Source organism: Panthera uncia, chromosome B1, assembly GCF_023721935.1.
Source record: "Panthera uncia isolate 11264 chromosome B1, Puncia_PCG_1.0, whole genome shotgun sequence".
NCBI lineage: Eukaryota > Metazoa > Chordata > Mammalia > Carnivora > Felidae > Panthera > Panthera uncia.
The window spans coordinates 80529440-80552453 of NC_064811.1; the positions used below are offsets into that span (position 1 = coordinate 80529440).

General features: G+C 41.9%; 1 protein-coding gene across 2 annotated transcripts in view; it reads right to left on the reverse strand.

Moving 5' to 3' along the window:
* Positions 1-22501, reverse strand: part of TSPAN5 (tetraspanin 5) — a 161602-nt gene extending 139101 nt beyond the window's left edge. Inside the window, exon 1 of one of the 2 annotated variants that reach the window (XM_049630906.1) lies at positions 22037-22501. In XM_049630906.1, the coding sequence (XP_049486863.1) occupies positions 22037-22117 (81 nt within the window). In that variant the 5' untranslated portion in view covers positions 22118-22501. The remainder of the gene's footprint in view (positions 1-22036) is intronic. The other variant, XM_049630907.1, reaches the window with a different exon arrangement.
* Between the last annotated feature and the right edge of the window lie 513 nt (positions 22502-23014).

The window sequence follows — 23014 nt, forward strand, 5'->3', positions numbered from 1 at the left end:
TTTTTTTTTTTTCCATGGGCATCTACCTTCCAAGGCTTTTCACTATACAAACATCCTTAAAAAGCCCAGAACAAAGGCAGTCAGTGCCCCAGCTCACAAGATGTGCAGAAACATGGGACAACTATGGAGAACAGTTGTTCAACATACTCCCTTTACTCATGAGGGGACAAAGTCTCAAAAAGCTTAAAGAGGGCAGCAAAGCTGCCTGGGATTCAAATCCTTACCTTAACGATGCCAGGTCCCACAGACTTCCACTATTTGAAATCCCTTTATATAAAATACATATAAAGTGACTTCTGCTAGTGGATGGGGGTATGGGAACAACAGGTAAGTCCTCTAGGCTTTTCTGGAGGTTGTCAGCTCACCTGGGCAGGAAATAAGAAACACATTGGGGGCTGGTACCTCCACCTAGCTGTAAGGAAAGTAGACATTCTCTGTGTGCTAAGGGTCCTCAAAGCTTGAGTGGCAGGAAAGAACCAAGTTGCTGCAGAAGGCAATAGCAGTGTATCTTCATGCAGTAGGGAGAGTTCCACTCCCAAGTCTTTTTTTATGAAAATGCATCCAGAATAGTGAAGAAAAGTTTTTACGTTGATACTTGGTTTTTATTTCCTAGAATTACTTGCAGAGGCAAGCAATAATCTTCCACACAAAAAAGTGATCTCTATTAATCTGGGCATTTACACTGGCAAGCGCTATATATATTCACATATGTAATTAAAAAGTAAAGTAACTGTATTAAGAAACCGGAAAAAAAAAATTGGTCAGCAGCCTCTTCATACCCTGGATTCAAGATCCAAAGGGAACTACAGACAATCACTTCACAAACAAGGTTAATTATTTTGAATATGAGTAATCAAGCTTATTCACTAACATAAGCAAACCACTGGTTTATTTGATTTCAAGGGTACAGTAACAGGTTCAACAGCTGCAGTTCTTTTGTTCTCCCTGGGCCCAATAAGGACCAGTTGGAGAGTGGATCCTGGTCTGAGGTTTTTTTAGCCCAGTCTGCAAAGTCCCAAGGCACCTGAGGGTCTTTGTCAGACTAAGGAAACCTCTCCTTAGCAGGGAACTCCCAGGTCCCCATGAGAAGCCCTCATGTCTACCAACATCACCCTCATTATTCAAGGGCTGAAAGGCACAAGTGGTACTTATCACACTACGCAGAAATGTCTGAACCCATTTAACTTAAAGGACCACCCACTTTACATGCCACTTACTTCAACCATTGGATGACTGCCCAATATACACAAAGCTCCACATTGCACAACTCCGGGGAGCATCATGCATATCCCAGGAAGTTGTACAGACCACAACTTATGTTGTGCAGCCCTTGGGGATGGGGGACAGAGGGGTCACTCCCACAGATATTTCCCCCATTAAAATCCACTTCCTGATCCATGCACTCTTAATCCATGAATCCTTAGATTTCAGCAGTCATCATGGATCTCATTTTGATGGCTATAGATGGTTAATACCTTTCACATATCATTAAATGAATAAAAAATATTTAGAATTTGGTTGACTGAATGCAAATAAGATTCACACTAAAACAACAGGAGTGGGGTTTCAATAGCTTACCTCATATTTGAGCCCTGAAGAGTCCACTCTCGATGTAAAATCTTAATATCAGGTCTAATTACCATAAGGTCATATTCTTCTTTTCACAAGGGAAAGAGCAAGTATCTACTGCAGCTAACAAGTAAATACACTTTTACAGGTATTTGATGAAGAAAAAACACAAAAAAATATTGTTTTAAACAAATATTCTTACTTGCCTTTCATCAGCTGCATGACTGTTAATATAAATGCTCTCTAAACTGTGTAAACCAGCTTGGAGATGATCTCGGTGTTACTCTCCAACAGGTTAAGTGATTGCTTAAAAACAATTCATTCCACAAATATCACAAAGCAAACAAATTTTCTTCCCCAGTCCAATTCAGCAGAGCCAGGATGTTTCTGAGATGGGTTCTTCCTGCCTCTTCTTAGCTCTGGCCTGCTGCCTTGGCCTGGACTTCCCCATATCTCTTCTTTCAGGGCCAGATGTCCTCCTAAGCTCCTAATATTGTGTGCTCTCTTCCCACCGCCACCAATATTCCTGGGTTCTGTTGCTCAGTACTCTCAAGATCAACCTCTTGCATATTTCAGTTTTATATCTTACCTGACTCAGGATACAATTCTTGGCAAAGATGCCGTGGTCTCCCTTGGTTCCCTTGGGTCCCTGGAGACACACAGGCCAGGGGCATAGATATGAAGTACACGAAAAACTCTGAGGAACCACCCACTACTGCCTTCCTAACCACACTATTTGTAGGTTAGGCCCAGGTGATTAGGGTCTAAACAGGACACAGCTCAATATATTTAACTGGATAAGTATTCAACTTACACACAATACACCTGTATCTAGCCTTATTTGCTTTTACTCTACTTACATGGTAATAAATTAACCTGTTACCATCTCTTGGAAGCTGGCAGAAGACACAAAACACCTGGGTCAGAGACAAAGGACTAGTATTCACAGCAGAGAGCATGAGCATCATGTTTGAGTAGGTTCTCCTTGTCCCAAAGTCTGAGGGTCGTCGGGGTTGGCACGGAGGGGCCCAGATGGAAGCTGCACGTGCTGCTCTATGTCTGCATCACAGCTGAGGAACCTGTGCTTTAGGGAACCTTCTGCTTTATAATAAGCAGTAAATGAGACTACACTTTGTTCCAGAGAGAGACATTACCTCATCCTTCAAGACTGCTCACTGCAAATACACCTCTAAGAAATGGCCCAGGTAAAGAGGATTCCTGGCACACCCAGTAAGACACGGAGAAGCACAAGAAACATGTGGAGTGTCTTCTGATAACTTGTGCATATTCCTAAATTTAGATAATTATCTTTATGGGGTTCATGGTCCCAGAAACTCCACCACATGAACCTCCACTACACTCGTCATGGGATACAAAAGCTGGGCATAGGCCCCTCACTGGAAAGGAACTTTGAAACATCCCATATTTAATTGCTTAGTCCAATAGCCCAGTCTAGGACTCCCCCCAAGCACATCCTTCCCTCAAGACAATGGCCTTTGCTTCTCTTCTTCCTCTCTTTCACCTCCTCCACCTTTGGAAACTTAGGATTAGAAATAAACAAGAAATAAAAAAACCAAACTAATAATGGACAGAAGAGAAGCTGGTCTCAATCTGGGAAAAACTTCAGTTCCAGAAATCTTCATCTATACAGTTCAAGGAAGAAAAATCACCTATGATAGTTCAGAAAATGAAAAACGAGACAAAATTCCACTGGGCAAATGTTCACACTCTGAAAAGCACTAACTTTGGGAAGGCAGGCAACTTTCTTCTTGTCAGAATTATACTCTGACATTCCATACAGTGAAAACACAACTTAAAATGCCAGATTCCTTAAAGTTCAACAGCCCATAAACATCATTTATAACAAAAAATTGTAAGTATACAAATATAAATTCAATTTAAAAAGTTGTAATTATTATCACAATAAGTTATATATTAATAAACAGGTTCATAAACATACCTACTTGTACATAAAAAAAAAAAAAATATTTGCAGAGGGCCGAAATGGATGCTAGTTTTTTTCCTAAGCTAAGGAAATTACTTTAGACTTAACTAATTCATTTCAATTAACAAGTATTGGGTAGCTACAATACTTTAGGTATTTTTCCAGGCATAAAAAATTTTATGCCTTTCATATGCCTATAAGATCTACACATGTTATTTTTTGGAACTGTAATTTCTGCATATACTACCATTAAAAAAAAACAACAAAAAACAACCCAGGTAGGTCTGTGGCCTCAAAATGACCCTTGAGACAGGACATGAGAACTATGAAAAAAGCCAGTGTTTGTGATATAGAAACAGAGTGCTGATCAGGTCACGCCAGGAATGGGCATGGTGGACAGCTGCAGCTAAACAGGAAAGCAAATTAGGGTCCAGGAGAGTGGGGAATGGAGCAGGTGTCCTGGCCAGAAACCCGCAGATCCAGTTGCCAAAGGAAAGCATGGAGGTACAATTTCTACCAGTGAGTGAAGGACAAAAGGAAACAAACAAACAAACAAAACTTTGCTGTGAGTGAAAAGTTCTATTATACAGAGTGTATCTCCCTAACAAGGAAAGGTGAGGCTCCCGGACACCAACACCTTTCCCAGATGATAATGAACCAAACAAAAGCCTGCACCTGTCCTGAGTTGTCATCTATTCTACACTTGATTACAGTATCAGTATCCGCTGAGTGCTCACCCCTCTCAGGGATCCATGGCAACATCTTATTGAACTTTTACAATTATCCTAGAAGTAGACTCACGTTTTGCCCAAAAGGAACAGTTCAGAGCGATGGAGTAAATGTACACAGTCACACAGCTTCAAAGGGTCAAGGCCAGTATTTGAACCCAGTCAGTCTCACTCTTAACCACTACCTTAAACAGGGGGGAAGTATTCTCTGTCTAGCATGGGGGATGGGGGACAATAAAATTAAATATATAAATAAAGAAGCACTGTCCCGTTTTTTATATCATGTGTGACTATCTGGGGCTAATGGTGCAAAACAAAATAAATTCCATGGGTAGCTGCATTCAATACGAAAAATACCAAACAGGAGAGCACCTGGGTGACTAAGTTAGTTAAGCGGCTGACTTCGACTCAGGTCACGATCTCATGGTTCGTGAAGTTGAGCCCGCATCGGGCTCTGTACTGACAGCTCAGAGCCTAGAGCCTGGAGCCTGCTTTGGATTCTGCGTCTCCCTCTCTCTCTCTCTCTCTCTCTCTCTCTCTCTCAGCCCCTCCCCCGCTCCTGCTCGGTCTCCCCCAAAAATAAACATTTATAAATAAATAAACCAAATAGGACCTATATGAATTCATAGATTAAGGTCATCACCACAGAAACTTCAAACACCTAGTAGCTTGTTTAAATATGAACAATATTAGAGATGACAAAGAATTTCAAATAATACCTACACCATCAAGCTTAATCTATTCAATATGCAACTTTATGTGCAAATTAATCGAAAGGCTTTGTGTTTCTGCTAACTTAAAAGCCACATATGGAATCCATATGAAGCCAGGTTTTTGAGTCTGTTCATTCCAAAGCGTAAGAGTAATACATAGTAAATGACCTGAGTACTCACTTCACACAAGCAAGGTTGATGTTAATCAGAATGCACCAAAACCGTTCAGAAGAACCAAATGGAGCCGAAGCACTAGCACTTGAAAACAAGGGCAATTCTGCGCGCCCACAGCGTACAGGCAACACAAGCCAACACCGGCTTCTAGGTGAATTCGTAAATGCTAAACAGATGCCTTCCCCACCATCCTCAGCAAAATCCGCAAGGCCTCTCCTGGTCCCCTCTGCGTGCTCTCCCCATGCAGTGTGGCGGAGGAGGCGTGAGCCCCGTGAGACGCTAGGCTCCTGTTTTATAGCTGTTCCCTGTTTTAACGTGGCGGGCTCTGCTGAAAATTTTGGTTGGGGCAAAAAAAAAAGGGGGGGGGAGGAGGGATTCACTATTAGGACCCCGCGGGGCGGGGAAAGGAGGTAAAAACCTAAATGATTTTTCAGGCCCTTTTCAACATAGAAATACTTAGATCATATAAAGAGGACTGCAAAAGACCAGTGAAAGGATAGTTCCAATACCCGGGCACTAAACAGATTCACCAAAGAACACTGAATAGCTGTACCGCCATTCATTCCTGCTGAAAATAATTCCAACCTTCTGTTCTGTCATCAGCAGGTTAACCTCTTTAAGGAATGAGAAAGAGATTCACCTTCACTGAAAGCAAAAAGCTCGGTCTTCACAATTCTGAAATTAAATTCACAGAAAGAAGAGGGGCAAGGCAGGGGATATTCAATAGAAAGCTCACAATTAAAAAAAGGTTCTTAGCAATAATTAATGATCTGTTGGTGCCTTCAATTAAGATGTAGTAATTTTATAGTTCAAAGAGTTCATTTTCTAGTCTTCATTTAAGAACCAAAAATATAATCACAGTCTTTTTTTTTTCTGTTTATGCCATCGAGACTAAAACTGATCTATGGTTTTCTTTTTTTTTTTTTTTTTAAAGTAGGCTTCTCACCCAGTGTGGAGCCCAACACAGGGCTTGAACTTAGGACCTCGAGATCAAGGCCCGAGCTGAGATCAAGAGTTGGATGCTTAACCAACTGAGCCACCCAGGGGCCCCTCTGGTTTTTATTTTCAACTTAAAAAAGTTTTTCATTTGGTTTGCATATTTATACTAAACTGTCATAAAAGAAACTTTAGTCTTTTATCATAAATAAAATTGTTTGGAGGTCATATGGTCATTTAGGAAGCTTGTCTTTCTCCAAAGAAAGCACATATCTACTAACAACAACAACAAAAAAAAATCCAAGGGTATAGATCAATATTTAATATTCATGAAGGATATATATTTGATAATTTACTGACTTATACTGATATATTAAAAATCCAAGTATATAAATATCTAAATGGAATACTTGTATTTCACAAAATACAAAATATTTCTCTCCTCTTTTTAGTGACACCAGTCCTTCCATTTTTAAGATATTGATTCTGTATCTTAAAAAAAGAAGAATAAAACACAATTTTCAAACTTTTATGTAATTGTTTCAAATCCTCCCTGGAGAGCAACTTTAAAACTCTCAAAACATACAGTAAGAACATTAGGGATTATTAAATCTTGCAGACTCAGGAAAAAAATGAAAACGCCACATGGAATTAGGTCATCTAGCCATCTCTTCATTCAATTTATTCTTTCCGCAACCAATAGACAAAGCTAAAGGAACTAGTACCAAATAAACACTATTTTCCCTAGGATTACAGTTATGAGATTAAAAAAATATATATATACGAGGTAGCATTTGTCACATGAGTTACCATGTGGGCAGTTGCCACACATATTTGGATAAGCAGGGCACCAATATTACAACTGGTGCTCAGAAATTTTTCAGCTTTATTTTTCTGTCTACATAAAGGTCATGTTGAAAAATATTTAAAGCTAAGAGCCTGGGTTTTGGGGTTTTTGTTTTTCAGCTACCTACCACTGTAACTCTTTCGTTTAAAAGTACAGGGTTTTTCAAATGCCAAAGGAGATCTATTGATTTTTTTTTTTTTTTTGGTTGTGTGGAATTGATGTTTATTCACAAGGTATTTGTTCTGTATGTTGAAACACTTATTCTAAATGTTATCCTGAGGGGGGAAATGCAGGTAAAGTCAGAAGAAATGCTTAAAAGCTATTGATGGCAGAGCACCTGGGTGGCTCAGTTAGTTAAACGTCTGACTTCAGCTCAGGTCATCATCTCACAGTTTGTGAGTTCAAGCCCTGCACAGGGCTCTGTGCTGACAGCTCAAAGCCTGGAGTCTGCACCTTCCTCTCTCTGCTCCTCCTCTGCACGTGCTCTCTCTCTCTCTCTCTCTCTCTCTCTCTCTCTCTGTCAAAAATAAATAAACATTAAAACAAAATTTTAAGCTATTGATGGAAAAGCACTTTTTTTTTTCCTTTACAAAGTTAAGTAACCGAGGTTTGTTAAATTCAAATCCTTGTAAGAGACTACAAGTCTCTTTAGTGAGACCCTAAAATGGCTTTTTGTTTGTTTCGGGGTGTTTGTTCACTGCTCTCACAGTATTTCACTAAGAGTCTCCATTTTTAATATAATTGAACCAAAAGAAAGTATTACTGGGATTGTGGTGAATTTCTTTTCCTTCAAAAAAATGTATATTAGTGTTGCTGTATTGTTTTTACAGTAGAAAAGTATAAAGAAAATGCCCTATTCTAAAGAATGCATCAAGTAAATGGACTCATTCCAAATTGAACATAATCCAAAGCAACTTGAAGGAAGAGGAGATGGATGTAAAAGGAACCCACTGAGATAGATTTCCTCAGTTTTTAAGGTCAACCTCCTATTAGCCGGAGATCCAATTTTCCAAAGCATTTTCTTTTTTCTGCCTAAGATGTAACTACTCATTGGGCCCAGAGCTGGTAGCAACTTTTCAGAAATGGGGGGTACCTCTCTTTTTTCCCCGACAGGAAACAGAACCTGAAGTAGGCAAAACTTTCAACACATCTCCCCAACCATTTTACCTCTAGAGATCCATCCATCTCACTAATAGAGTTTAGCTTATAAATGTATGCCTTCCTTCGAATTACTTAAAAGCAGGGCTCCCCAAAGTGAGATTCCCTGGTGACCTGGGGTGCCAGAAGAGATGATTTTAGAATACAGCATTAAACAATCTTGAATAAGAAAGTCATTTCCTTTTCAACTCTCTTTAAATCCTCTGGTCTAGTCAAGGAGAAAGTCTTCATTTGATGCCAGGACGTCGAACACTTTGTACACTTGTTAACCTCTGTTGTAACAAAGGAAAATAAGCTTCTGACTCAGGCCTGCTAGCAGGCACCAATCACTACCTAGAAATTAATAAGCCAGATTATCGTCACTGTATGTATTTGAATAATTATATTTTTGAAGTGTTTTTTTTTTAAATAAATGTATTTAAGGTTTAAAAACAGAATTAATTTAAAAGAAAAGAATAAGTTTGCAATGGTCTATATCCTTGCAATTCAAAATGAGATCAGTGGACCAGCCACCGTGGCCTCACCAGTGAGCTTATGAAAGTGTTAGATTTTTGGCCTCTCTCACGCCTACTGAATCGGAATCTGCATGTTAAACAAGATTCCCCACGTGAATTGTATGCACATTAAAATTTGAGAAACTCTGAGGTGGCACCAGAGTTTGTCCAAAACCATGCAGGAAGCTTGCAAATGACTGAACTTTGGGGTTCGCTGTTTGGATTATCAGGTGGGCCATCCTCCAGGCCTCACAGAAACTGGCTAGCACAGATCAGAAGGACAAGGGGATAACTTCAGTGTTTGCAAAGGGAAGTCACAAACCATCAAAGGATTGTGAAGCCAACGAGGGAATCAAAATTAATAGTGTTGGGCATGTTGCAGGTAGGCTAAAATTACCTTAAGTATGCTCCTATAATATCCTGTCATGCTCCACAGATCATTCTTTTTGACCAGTGAACACTACAGTAAAAATTCTACTTACCCTCTCTTTCATCCCTCCTCCTTCCCTTTCAAGGGCTGGGGTTTTCTGTACACCTTCTGCATAACAGTGAGTGACAAGGCTCCTTGCACCTACTAAATTAGCATTCCCTGGTCTTTTCTCCTAGAGGTGAGCCTAATTAGAGAGAAGATTATGCTTAGAATTTAGGACAGCCTGGGGCACCTGGGTGGCTCAGTCAGTTAAGCATCTGACACTTGGTTTTGGCTCAGGCCACGATCTCACAGTTTTGTGAGTTCGAGCCCCTCATAGAGCTCTCCGCTAACATCACAGAGCCTGCTTGGGATTCTCTCTCTCCCTCTCTCTCTCTGCCCCTCCCCTGCTCACACTGTCTCTGTCTCTCTCAAAAATAAATAAATAAACTTAAAAAAAAAAAAAAACAGAGGAGGGCACCTTTTGGGATGAGCACTGGGTGTTGTATGGAAACCAATTTGACAATAAACTTCATATATTGGGGAAAAAAAAGAAATCAATTAATGGAAAGGTAAATAAAAAAAACAAAAATGTTTGGAAATGAAGCTATGTTCTTAAACCCAGTAGTCAAGAAAATACGATGACAATTAGATAATAAAAATTCAACACACTAAAAAAAAAAAAAAACAGAAAGAAAGAAATTAGGACACTCTGGGTCCTCTGTGTCACGTGATGCCACTGGAGGCAAAAGAGCACAGCACCCAGTGCACCCCATTACTGCCGCAGAGAAGTCACACTGTCAGTCAGTCACCAAGATGGGTGGCCCTTTAGTCAATGACCAGGTACTTCAGGCCAAAATTCTACGTGTGTGCCAATTCAAAGGCCCCTTCAACAATCTAAAGAATTTTTCTGAAATACAGAGTAAAACAATGACCAAAATATACATGACTGATGATACCATAAAAGCTAAAAGCTAAAAATATGTAGTTACAGCCATCCAGATATTTCTAGAATATCCCGATTCAACAGATGTTAATAAAAGATTTTTATTTCCGCCAGGTGTTAGGCCTAACACCAGAGCTCAACATCAGAAACTCAACTGTCCCAGCACAAAACACTAATAGGAGACCAAGACCGTATGGTTTTGCAAAGAAAATGAAAAGGGAATCTAAATGGGTAAAGAAAAACGGGGAAATTAACAACAAACAATAGATGCAAATTCATGGTCTGGTATCCATGATAAGAATTACATGCCATTCATTACAATGAAAAGAACACTGTGAACATTTGTTAGATCTCTTTTCCCTTTAGTTATTTTGAGAATGGCTTATGTAGGCAGAACATTACAGAGAACAAAAAATATATGTTACAATGTAAGATTACTTGAATGGTTCTGAAAGAAGTTAAGAAAAAAACAATCAAAAAAAAAATCATGGGTGTTGAGGAAAACAGTAATAACTGCTAATATCTACTGAGTTTTCCAAGCCATTCATACATATTAACTCCTCTAATCCTCATGACTCCAAGACAGATATTGAGTCTTAATACTACTATTAACGACATCAATTAACACTACGACTAAGAACGCCATTTTGCAGATGAGGAGATTGAACTGTAAGGTGACAAAATAACCTAAGGTCACAGGCCTGGGAAGAGAGCTGGGTAAAAATCAGACACACGTGAAATCCAAACTCAACACCATACTCTTCAGCCTGCTTCCTAGCCTGCCCAAGTCACGATGCACCTTTTTCATCACTCTCTAATACGGTCCCAAATAAACCATTTTTCCACAAGGTCAATGACCTGTGGAGTCTGCATCCGTTAAAGGGCTGGGGCATTTTTATAGAACCATACCTTAAAACAGGAGAACTAACTTTTGGCATTAAATGCTTCAATAGTGATTAGAACTACTTACTTGGCAGAATTAAATTTTAAGGCTGCTTGGGGGGAAATATTAACAGCTGGGGGAAATTTTTGTTGGAAGCAAAACATACTTTGAGAAATGCTTAACTCAAGTATTCCCCTTTTATTAGGACTACTTAATGAAGTACAAAGCATTAAAATAGCTGGCCTGAATATTTATTAGAGCACCAGCTGTTCCCTCCAGATTTTTAGAAATTCAAGACTTAGTGCCAAGTATAATTTAGAAAAAAAAAAAAAAATCTCAACAAGTAAAAAGAGCCCTATGTCTTATAATACTTCTGTAAATAGTAAACAGTAGCTGGAAGAGGTATACAACATCACTTTGCCTTTTCAATGAGAGGAGCCAAAGTGTTTTGCCATCTATTTCCAAATACTAATTGGTTATCAAGGTTGGTGATTACATTGCTTAAAAATTATACCTTGCATTTCATAATTAACAATCTTTTACATACAGATACCATCAGTGCTAACCACAGTGTTTGTCCCCCATTCTGGGTCTTTTTTTTTTTTTTAAGTAGTCTTTACACCCACTGCAGAGCCCAGAGTGGACCCCAACATAGGGCTTGACCTCACAAGATCAAGACCTGACTTGAGATCAAAAGTTGGACACCCAACCAACGGAGCCACTCAGGCGCTCTTTTTCTTTCCTTTTTCAGAGCAGTGTGATAACTATGCCCCAGTAACACATCTCAGAGAAATACTTTAGAATTTTTTTCCAGATTTTATTTCTTTCAAAAAATGTCCACTTTAGGAGCCCAGCCATAACCAAATACCTAATCTTTTTAAAGGGGGTAGGAAAAAGTCAAGAAAATTATCTGAAAATTCATTATGCACACTCTGAATATTCTACATTGAAGCTTCCCTTGCTAAAGTAAACTGACAGGGGTGCCTGGGTGACTCGGTTAAGTGTCCGACTCTTGTTTCAGCTCAGGTCATGATCTCACAGCTTGTGAGGCTGAGCCCCGTGTCAGATTCTCTGCTTGAGATTCTCTGCCCCTCCCCTGGTCACACGTGTGTACGTGTGTGAGCGCACATACACACGTCACTCGCTTTCTCAAAATAAATAGTAAAAAATTTTAAATAAAAATTAACAAGAGAAAAAAAAAGTAAACTGACAAACATCAGGCTTGAGTCTCCTGTGTTGTGTCACTGTCAGCTCTTTGTGACAGTGCGGCACACGGGGATGTGGGAGAAGAAATGTCCCTGCAATGGCATTGCAGCAGTGAAATCAACAAAACTGCCCTAGAGATACAGAAAGCAACTCCCCTTCACCCCATCCCCAAATGAGGGTACGGAGGGCTGGAGAAACAGGAGAAAGTCCCAGGAAAGGAAGAGCACCTTGACCAGCGAGGCCGATATTTGAAGGGGAGGACAGTTCACTATCTGGCATCTGTGGTTAGACCCAGTCCACTGCCCTGAAGTGTGCAGGGCAGCTAGGGCAAAAGAACAAAATGTCTATTTCTTCACTGTTCCTGTCGAGTAAACAACTAGCTTCTATCCCTATATGATGCTAATTTTTAGCATACTAATTGCAGCACAAGAGGTTCTGTTTAGCAGAGATTTTCTCATTTTGTTTTTAGGACTTTCAGATTTAAAAATAAACTGGCATTTTTGGATTAATAAAAAATTCCATGAAGGATAAAATAGGCCGCATTATTTTTTTCTCATAAGCAACGAACACTAGCTTCATGTGCTGGTGAAATCAGTCACTCTTTGGTCATGGCTCTACACTACCCACTCCCAGCTCCCCCAAGTGTCCTCTCCAGACAGCATTTGGAAGAGATGCTACATCTTGCCAAGAAAAACAACCAGAGCTTCTCAAACTCAGCTGGGCATCAGAATCACCTGCAGGCATTTAAAAACAAAACAAAACACACACACACACACACACACACACACACGCACACAAAACCCCACAATACCAAGGCCCCATCCAGGACCTACTGAATCAGATGCCCTGGTGGGAAGACTAAAATTTCCTAACAACTTACTAACTACACTGCTACATCTATAAAGAGGTGAAATGCCAACTGATCTTACAGAAGTCACTCTAGTTAGTGAGACGGACTTCCTGGGCATGAAGAGATTCACACATAGAAGAAGGACCCACACAAGCAATGATTTTGTTAAAACATGCCTTGACCATCAAGATTCAAAAACATCTGAAAGCTAGAATGGTGGTTTTCAATAGTTTGTTTAAGCAGGAGACCCCTCTTTTCAAGCAAAGTTTTTCATGGTATCCCAAAATATCAAACCTAATGGCTGAGTTCTCAGGCGGGGAGAGAGGTCACAGATACTCCCTGTCAGCCCAAGCATACCTCAACGAAGCCTAGGGCTTCTGGCAGCACAGTTTAAAAACTGCAGGGCTCGGGGCGCCTGGGTGGCGCAGTCGGTTAAGCGTCCGACTTCAGCCAGGTCACGATCTCGCGGTCCGTGAGTTCGAGCCCCGCGTCAGGCTCTGGGCTGATGGCTCGGAGCCTGGAGCCTGTTTCCGATTCTGTGTCTCCCTCTCTCTCTGCCCCTCCCCCGTTCATGCTCTGTCTCTCTCTGTCCCAAAAATAAATAAAAAATGTTAAAAAAATAAAAAATAAAAAAAAATAAAAATAAAAAATAAAAACTGCAGGGCTGGAATAAGACATATAAATGGGATAAACATATAGCACTAAATCTAAATTCAAATAATTAACTAGAGGGTTAGGGCCGCTGATTAGCACTTAGCCTAAGGAGATGAGTTTGACAGAAGTTCACCTGAAAAAGAAGTGAAGGTTTCATTTCACTAGAAATTCACTTTGAGCCAACAATGTTCTCTGGCTGCCAAGAAAAGCCTGTGTGGTTTAGCTGAGGTTAATCACTACTATTTGTATTGAGAGATTTACCTTTTACCAAGCACCTTCATGTGCATGCTCTCCTTTAATACTGGATAACAACTCCATGAGATATTGGAATTATTTTCCCCATATTTGAGAGAAGCAACTGAGGAAATAATTTGTGAGAGTAACTTACTCAAAGACAAATCCAGGCGGTGGCAGAGGCTTCTACCTATAGGTCCAGCATGGCCTAGAGACTTAAGAGGAAGTTCAATAGTAACAGCCCACTGCTTTCTGCATGGTTGGAACAGTGAGTGAAGAATGTGTTCCACTCTGGTTGCTACATTAATGGAAGTGTGTCTGACCACAGGCAGAGTATCGTGACAAGGGCAAAGAACAATCTGGAAATTGTACATGAAGAATACATGGAGGAATTTAAAGCTGGAAAACAGAACAGTTTTTAAAGATGGAAAACAGAAGGTTTAGGAAAGACAAAATACCTGTTTTTAAATACTGAAGGGCTACAGAGAAAGGAGGTAAGTTTTGTTTCATATCACAAAAGTGTTATATAGGCCCTTTCCCTTCTTCTGAAAAATTCTGTGCTAAAGCCATTAGTTGGGACCAAGCAAGGTAGGCCTTTGTGCAAGGACGGGTATGAAGAGGGATGTGGAAGCCCAGAGCACAGTATCAGAGCCCAATCAGAGTAGGGAGGGTATTTTGGGGTGCAGGGTTGTGGCATTCATGTTGCAGCATCAGCAGGTAAGGAGGGCAACAGGAGCAGCTGTGGAAGACTGGCTACATATAAGGAGAACTTATCAAATAAGTAAACTGTTAAGAATAATGGGAGCCAGGAATCTCACGATCAAAGAAGGTATTTACAAATATAGAAAAGGAAAAACCTAGAATAAACCCCATGGTATCAAATAGGGATTTGAGGTATCATGGAAATCATGATTTTCAAAATATAAATAAATATAGAAACGCATATGTAATATATGCATATGTGCATATATGTATATACATACACATATGCCGCCATTATATCCACTGGGAATTCCCAGGGGTGGTGATACCCTCATAGCGATGAGCACACTTAGCAACTAGATCTTGGCTTCTAAATAACATTTGCCACTCAAAGGAACCAAGACTCCTTGGAGAAATGACCGATACAATAGATGACACCCCAAAATTACAAAATGAGCTTGGAACATCTTGTTCTGCCAGAAAGCACAGAAATGTTCAAAGAATGATGGGAGTTAAAGGGCACAGGAGGGTGGGGGGGCGGCGCCTGGGTGGCTCAGTCGGTTGAGCTCAGGTCTTGATCTCACAGTTTGTGGGTTTGAATCCCATGTCAGGCTCTCTGCTGTCAATGCAGAGCCTGCTTCCAATCCTCTGTCTCCCTCACTCTACTCTTCCTCTAGCCTCTGTTTCTCAAAAATAAATAAACATTAAAAATAAACAAACAAACAAATAAATAAATAAATGGCACAGGAGGCAGCATGGCCACCAAACCTGGGACCAACTGCAACATCAAAGTAAGGAGGGTAATAGTTTATTTTTTATTTTTAATGTTTATTTATTTTTAAGAGAGAGAGACACAGAGTGTGAGCAGGGGAGGGGCAGAGAGAGAGGAAGACACAGAATCTGAAGCAGGCTCCAGACTCTGAGCTGTCAGCACAGAGCCCGACATGGGGCTCGAACCCATGAGCTGTGAAATCATGACCTAAGCCGAAGTTGGACACCCAACGAACTGAGCCACCCAGATGCCCCAGGAGAGTAACAGTTTAAAATGCACTGAAGAAAAGGAAGCAACTTCTTACTGATTTATATAAATTAACAGGTTGAAATTTTGATGGGGACTGGGCTATTTACGTTGTTTGGACGTAACCTGTCACAAAATATGTACAAATTACAAAAGGAAAAAGAGTAACTTCATGGCAGAGCAGCTTTGGCAGACCACACTTTAATCAAGTGACCATCAACAGTAACAGGACAAACAGAAATCAGTGCCATCTGATGGGATGCCATGAAACGAACAGGGCACCATTTCTGTAATTTTCCTACCAACGATGCACAGTCTGAATCTAAGAATGAGAAAATGGAAGACAAACCCAAAGGGAGGGACATTATACAAAATAGCTGGTTTATAATCTTCAAGTGTGTCCAGATCCTGACAGAGAAGGACTGAAAGAGCTAAGTAAATACAATGTATGTTCTGCATTGGATTCTTTGCTTTACAAGACATGACTGGAACAACTGGGAAACTTGAATGAGGTCTGAGGATTAGATGATGGTAATGTATCAGTGGTAATTTCCTGGCTTGGATGGCTGTCCTGTGGCTATCTGGGAGAATACCCTAGTTTACAGGAAATATACAGTGAAGTGTTGGTGTAACAGCCATCTTTCTGGCAACTTTTTCTCAAAAGATTCAGGATAAAAACAAATTATACCACATGCAATTTCTCTGTAGGTCTAAGATTGTTTCAAAACAAAAATTAAAAATCAGCCACAGTAAATTACAAGGATGGGAGTTACAGGGAAACATATTACATCTACTTGGAGGACAAGTGAAACTCTAACAATTAAAGTGGTCCAAAAACAGATCCATGTTTAGATGGGTTGGCAGGATGTTAGAGAAAATGTCTCACTGAATAGGAAGTTAGAGGAGATGACGTCTAGGTACTTTCCAATGATTTCATAATTCGTTCGTTCAACAAATATTTATTAAACATCTACTATGTTCCAGACAATGTGCTAGACACTGAGATTATGAAAATGATGGAGAGACAGTCCCTGCAGGTGAGGCCCTTATAATCCAGTGATGATTAATGATTCAGAGGTTAGAAATGTAAGATAGTCATCAGTGTCACATATAGAAAGAAGCATGTGTCTTCAGTACTCCATTGTCTTTAATTGTCTTTAATAATCCAATTTTCATTTATGAATTTTCAATAGACTACACATAGTTTATTATACTATCATATTCTCTAACATTTTCATCCTAACTCTTTATGCTAGTGGGTGGTGTTAATTGAGGCATATGCAAAAACTTTATCACTTTTCAATTATGAACAGATGTAAGTGACTTACTTGATGTTTTATTTTAAAATTAAAAGCATCTTCTAAAATAAGTTTCAAAGGAGAAGCTGGGGCTATCGTTACTAGAGGAGACTTAATACTTGAAAAGCGAACCCTGACACCTTCTTCAAACAGCTCAAAAGTCACTCCACATCTCTGTGCTCCAGTTTCTTCATCTGTCACAAAGATGTCATAATATGCTTGTTAAGATGCTTTGAGATGCTTAGAAGAAAGAGACCATAATTATAAAGCTTTGTTAAAACACGGGTTGCTTTCACCTTATGCCTGGGATTATTATTGTGGACACATTAAGACAGAGTGATCCATTTTAGCTCACCTTGGCAATTTGATGCTGGGTGGAACATCATTTGGTTTTCTACCTTTTCCCCCTTTGCTTCATTTCTATCTTCCAGGGATATCATCAAGTGTGAATGCTTCAGTGCCTTCTCACTGACCCAAGAGTGAACAGCCAGACCAAGCAAGTTCAGTATTCAATTACTTTCCCCACTGAGGTCTATACACCTTTGTTACACTTTTTCCATATGACACTTTCATAACCATATTTAGCTTTCTTCCTACCATCTCCCTGTAATTCAAAAGGCAATTTAGACTCCCATATGGTTGCCATCGAAGCTAACAGATGTCTAGCAAATTAAAACAAAAATTATGACTTATAAACTGCTGATGTATCGTCATTCCAGAACATCTTACAATTTATAGTGAATCATAAGATAAGGCTTCCTACTTGATGCCCCCCCAAGGTTCCCTAAATCTCTCTCCTCTCTGAATTTAAGCCCTGTGGAAACAAATTAGATACAATATTCTGCCATCAACCCAGGATAAACCTCCTCTTAAAGACACAATGTAATATTTGAAAGCACATCAAAGAGAAATTTGGCCTCAAGTATCCAAGGCTGTTCTAATTGTACTGTAAAGAGAAGAGAAAAACCAGTTGGTGTCCCCAAGCCATTCTTGGTTTTCCCAAGACATTCAAGGTTTCCACTGATCCATGGGGCTTTTTTTTCTAATAAGTGACAAATTTACTGAATCCATTTTACTGAATCCTAGGAAGATCTTAAAGGTATTAACATTTCCTAGTGGTAATGATGCCAAAGTATCAGGCTAAAGTATTCTAGAAGTTCTACAGTGCAGAATGGAACTAGTATAAAGTCTAGAGACAATAACAATAATGATAGTCACCATGTGTTACATATTGAGACATTGTACTGGGTAATATGTTACTCACTGAATCCTTGAAACTATAATTCCATTAGATAATGTTATCCTTCCTTTATAAACCAGAAATTATGGCTCAGTGCAGCAGAGTGTATGTTCCAAAGATGGCCGCAAGCCACATGACCTTGACGTTTGTCCATAAAAGGTAGAATTTCTTTCTTCTCCCCCTTGAAATTTAGCAGACTCCATGTGTGCTTTAACGAGTAAAACAGACAAAAGTGACAATGGGGCAGGTAAGTAGTTTTAACTGGCTGGAACCTTCTTTCAGTCTCAGAGACAGGAAGAAGCCTCAAATAGGTGCTCTAACCAACAATCGTGGCTGAGCTGTAAGCAAACATCAACTGCCAGTCATGTGAGTACACCATCCTGGCCACCCTACCTCAGTGAGACTTCACATCTCACTGCAACTGCCCAAGAGACCCCAAGGGCAACTGCCCAGATGAGCCTGCTCAAATCACATAACTGTGAGGTATAATAAAAAAGTTTTGTTTGAAACCACTAAGAGTTGGGGTTGATTGTTACATAACAACAGATCAACAACACCAGAATGAGGTCAATTTACTTGCCTACAAACAGTTAAGCATTAAAACCAAAATCCAAAAAACTCCAGAGCAAAACATCTATTAATGGTGTGAGGTGATGTGGGGGTTCAGTCCCCCAAAAAAAGAGACTTTAAAACAAAATTCCCTGTCTCTTCCCTCACCCACCTCAAAGCAGCCTAAGGGTTTTCCAAGAAATGTCCTAGTAGGGTGACACCCTCAATAAAACCAATTCCCTTCTGGCTTGAGGTCTTCCAAAATAGGGAAAATGAGATTTTCCCCACCACCCTGTGACAACTAATGAGAAAGGAATCTGTACAAGATGTTGACTTTGTTACTCAGAATATCGTACAACTGTTATATAAAAGGATTCATATTTTACACACCAAACTGTAACTCTAATAATAAAAAAAAATTTTTTTTAATGACTCACAGGACTCCATTTGAGATTCACAGTTGGGGACAGGGAAGAATGCAAACTACACCAATGAGTGAATAAGCCAAGAAGAAAAAATGAAGTAAGAAAACTGATCTTCAGACAACTCTCAGTAAGAGAAAAGGTCTGTAGTAAGTACTCCCATAGATGCTATTTTCATTATACACGGTGCCCATCTCTTGTATTTTTCTTCCCTAGCCTGTTGGAACGTGACAGATACATTCTTTGTCAGAACTAGAAAGAACCTTACAATTTATCCAACTCCTTCATTTTAAGAGCTGAGAAACTGAGGCCCAGGGCAGTTAACTGACTAGCAAGGAGTCAAACTACCCATTAGCAAGAGAACCAAGCTCACAGTGCCAGGGTGACAATGTCCACATGTCAATTTTATTTCACCAGAACTACACCTCCAAACGTCCTCGATGTATGTCACATTTATTCTAGCATCTCACAGCGTGAAAATGAAAGATTAGGAAGCCGTGCTCTCTATTATGAATCTCTTCTTCATAACTGTGTAAGGGTAGCATCGAGTCTGCTGTTTCTGGCAGTAACTGACAGGATGGTAACTCTGTATTGGGTACAGATGTGCAACTTGACAGAAGCAGACTGCCAAGTTACTGACCCCCGTTCTTCAGTCACTAATATCTTAGTCTGAATTACTGTACTTTAATCGAATGTCATGTTACCTTCCTGCTGATTGTGATGAGAGACTATGGTACTGACACACTGGGAGATTTAAAAAAGGGGTAATTTTGAAGTAGACAGCAGGATAGGAAAGGTATGAAGGGGTACCTGGGTAAAAGGCACTAGGCACAGAAAGGAGGGAGGAAGCATATACAAAGCAGAGAAGGGCTATAAGGAATTTTGCCTGGGGTAGCTTGTTTAGTTCCACAGCCTAGGTTTCCTCTCAGGCTTCCCATAAAACTCCCGCCAAAAGACCTTCAAAATCAAACAAGAGGAAGCTCTATTCTGGAAATCTCTATGCACACATTCCGTAATTCTTTGATGCTCTCCACAGTTCTAGTGGAACTGCTACAACCCAATCCACAGAAAATACTAAATTTTCCTCTGTATACTGTACAAAACTACACCAAACTGTTAGGGAAACAGGCCCGAATCCCTTTATTTCTTTTCCACCTCCTGCTATGAAACTACAGAGAAAGCCCCTGGGTGCTTTCTGTTGCCTGGTAGCTGAAACATGCAACTTTTGAAAGTGTTCAAGTAGAATGCAGAGGCCTGGACTCATTACCTCAACAAGGTCCAGTCTCAGTTCAGTAGTCCCTGACTCTCAAAGTCACAAAGTTTCAAGGTCCAATAAAATCAAAACACCTCACTCAGAAATGTGACTACCCAGCACTTTTCAACATTTTTCAGATGACAAAAAGAGAAGCAAAGAAAAAAAATAATTTCTTCTTCCTATTAATTGCAGCAGGGAGGGGGCGACCACTCACAGGAATCACATACAATCTCTGGCAAGAAAAACATACAAACCTGTCTGTGAATGACTAGATACAATATTTATTCATGTTCTCCACCCCCCCCCCATTCTCTTTATGAGTCTTGAGGACAGATGACATGGTGACACAGAGTGGACCCCCAAACCCTTCCATTTCCCTTTGCAAAACATGCAAACCAATGCAAGACACTTCAACAGAAAATAGGAAAAAATGTAAAAATGGCTTTGTTAATGTGAGTAGGAAAAAAAAATGAATATACAGAGCTATATGGATAACTATTCTCATAGCTGTACATGTCTACAACAAATGGCTAAAATTAAAGAACAATCAAAATAAACACACAATGTGTGCATACTGCCGTGGATTATGACTGATCCCACCGTTGCATTATTGTGTGTCTCATACTGAACCTACACTGAATAGCAACTTGGAAAACACCCCCAGACAGCCACCATCTTTACTTTCCACTGGGGGGGGGGGGGGCACATTAAGGAAGAAGATGGGATGGGATGGGATGGGGTTGGGGGGGGGGGGGGGGGGGGGGGGGGAGGGGAGCGGCAGGAATAACACAGTCTTTGAACCAACGTTCTCTCCTTGCCCTAGTGAACTCTTTGTCTGGTTGCTGAACACGTTTGTGAAATCAAGGAAAAGAATCCAAACAAAACAAAAGAGTAGGCATCCCAGCCTAATTACAATAGGTGCCCAGCACCCTGTGTTGCCAGCAAAGCCAGAGCGTGGTTTGAATCTTTCGTTCAAGCATTTGCTCTCCGTACCCCCAATAAAACGTATCTCATACATTCTCTTTGCATTTCTCCAAGGTTTCCCCAAAACGGCCCACTCTGTGTCACTCCTTAGAAAAGGAGGACGTGAGGCACGAACACACTGAAACATGTTGATGGTGACTTGTTATCACCCTGAGAAGATACACATGGAAATAAAACCCTCCACCCCACGCGCCCACTAGCCAGTCCATTATGCAAAAGGAGCGCTTTCCAGCTGATGGGGAAGAGCGCGCAGGAAGCGTTATTTACGTGTACATTACAGAACCGTATACCACTGCATCTGCATCCTACACAAAGCCCGAGATGGTGCAAGAAGATACACGCTGAGCATGGCACAGACCAGCCGCGGCAACACGGAGCCAAGCCCTCGTCCAATCAGATCCCCGTTAGAAGGTGGACCTCAGGGTCGGCTCTGCCCGATTAGCCTTCCCTATTATGACACCACGCTCTGCCCAACAGCCATATCCCACCGGGAGCAAATCTAATTCGTGCGGTTGCTCATTTCTCAAACTGCCGAGCCTTTCTTTCATCTGCATCCCTGCTATTCGTCCCTTAAAAAGCCACCCCAAGGCCTGGGTGCCCCCTTTCCGGCTCGGTTTTTCTTTTTACCTCTTCCCACTCCTAAATAGGATTAAATGTTTATCTCTCCAACGCGCAAGCTGGAAAGGCGGAAGGCAAATGCCTCTCCTTGCTCGGGCAAGCGCCCGAGGGGCTGCGAAAAGTAAAAGCAGCAAGCAACGTGGGGGAAATCGCCGCGGATCGATCGGCCACAATAGTTGAAATCCCAGAAGCGCTCCAACTTACCCAAAATATGACATTGAAGCCAAATATGAAATATTTGATGCAACAACTGACTTCAGGACCCTTGTAGTGCTTCCCGGACATCCTCTGGGTTCATGAAGACACTTGCCCCGGCAGCCCGAGTTTGGAGCCCCGGAGCACCGTTGCTCGGAGCAGCCCGGAGGGGAGCAGGGGATCTGGGACGCAGCTCCGGGCCGCGGCTGAGCCGCACGGGGACCGACCGGCGGAGAGCCGCTCCCGCACCTCCAGCCCCCTGCGCGTCGAGGCCGCCGGAGCCGGGGTGGCCGTGAGCTAGCGGAGAAACCGCGCGCTGCAAACCCCGAGCCTCGCCAAAGCTGGCCCCGAGCCCAAGGCGAGAGCCCGCGTCTGTCCGCCAGGCGATCTGTCGGTCCGTCGGTCTCCGAGCTTCGGGCAAACGCGGCCACAGCAGATGCTGGTGGAGACGCTACTCGCTCGCCCGCCCGCCGGCTCGCGCGCGCCCTCCCACCCCTCGCTCCGCCCGCCGCTCGCTCCGCCCGCTCGGCGCGCGGCTCCTCCGCCCGCAGCTCCGCCCTGCCGCCGGCTGCCCGCCGCCAGAGCCTCGGCGAGGCTCGCGCGCGCGCGTACGGGCTCGGGCGCTCCCGGGCGGCCGCGGGTCCACGTAGCCGCACCGCCTCCTGCCACCGCTCTCCGCTCCTCCCGCTGCCTTTCTCCCCGCCCCTTCTAGGACCAGCCGGGAGCGCCGCCGACCCCCCAGCGCGGCAGCGGAGTAGGTGGGGAGGAAGACTGGCGGAAGGGAGGAGGAAGCGCGCCCCGGGATTGGGAGCAGCCTGGCGGAGAGACTGGGATTGAAGAGCAGCGGGTCCCTCTCCGCCATCCGCTGCGGCAGACTGCATCTGGGGGTACGCGGGGGAGAGGGTCGCTCCGGGGCGAGAGGGCTGGGTAGTACGGATCCTGCGAGCCCCCTGTTCCCGGACAAGCCCCCTTCCGGGTGTGACCACA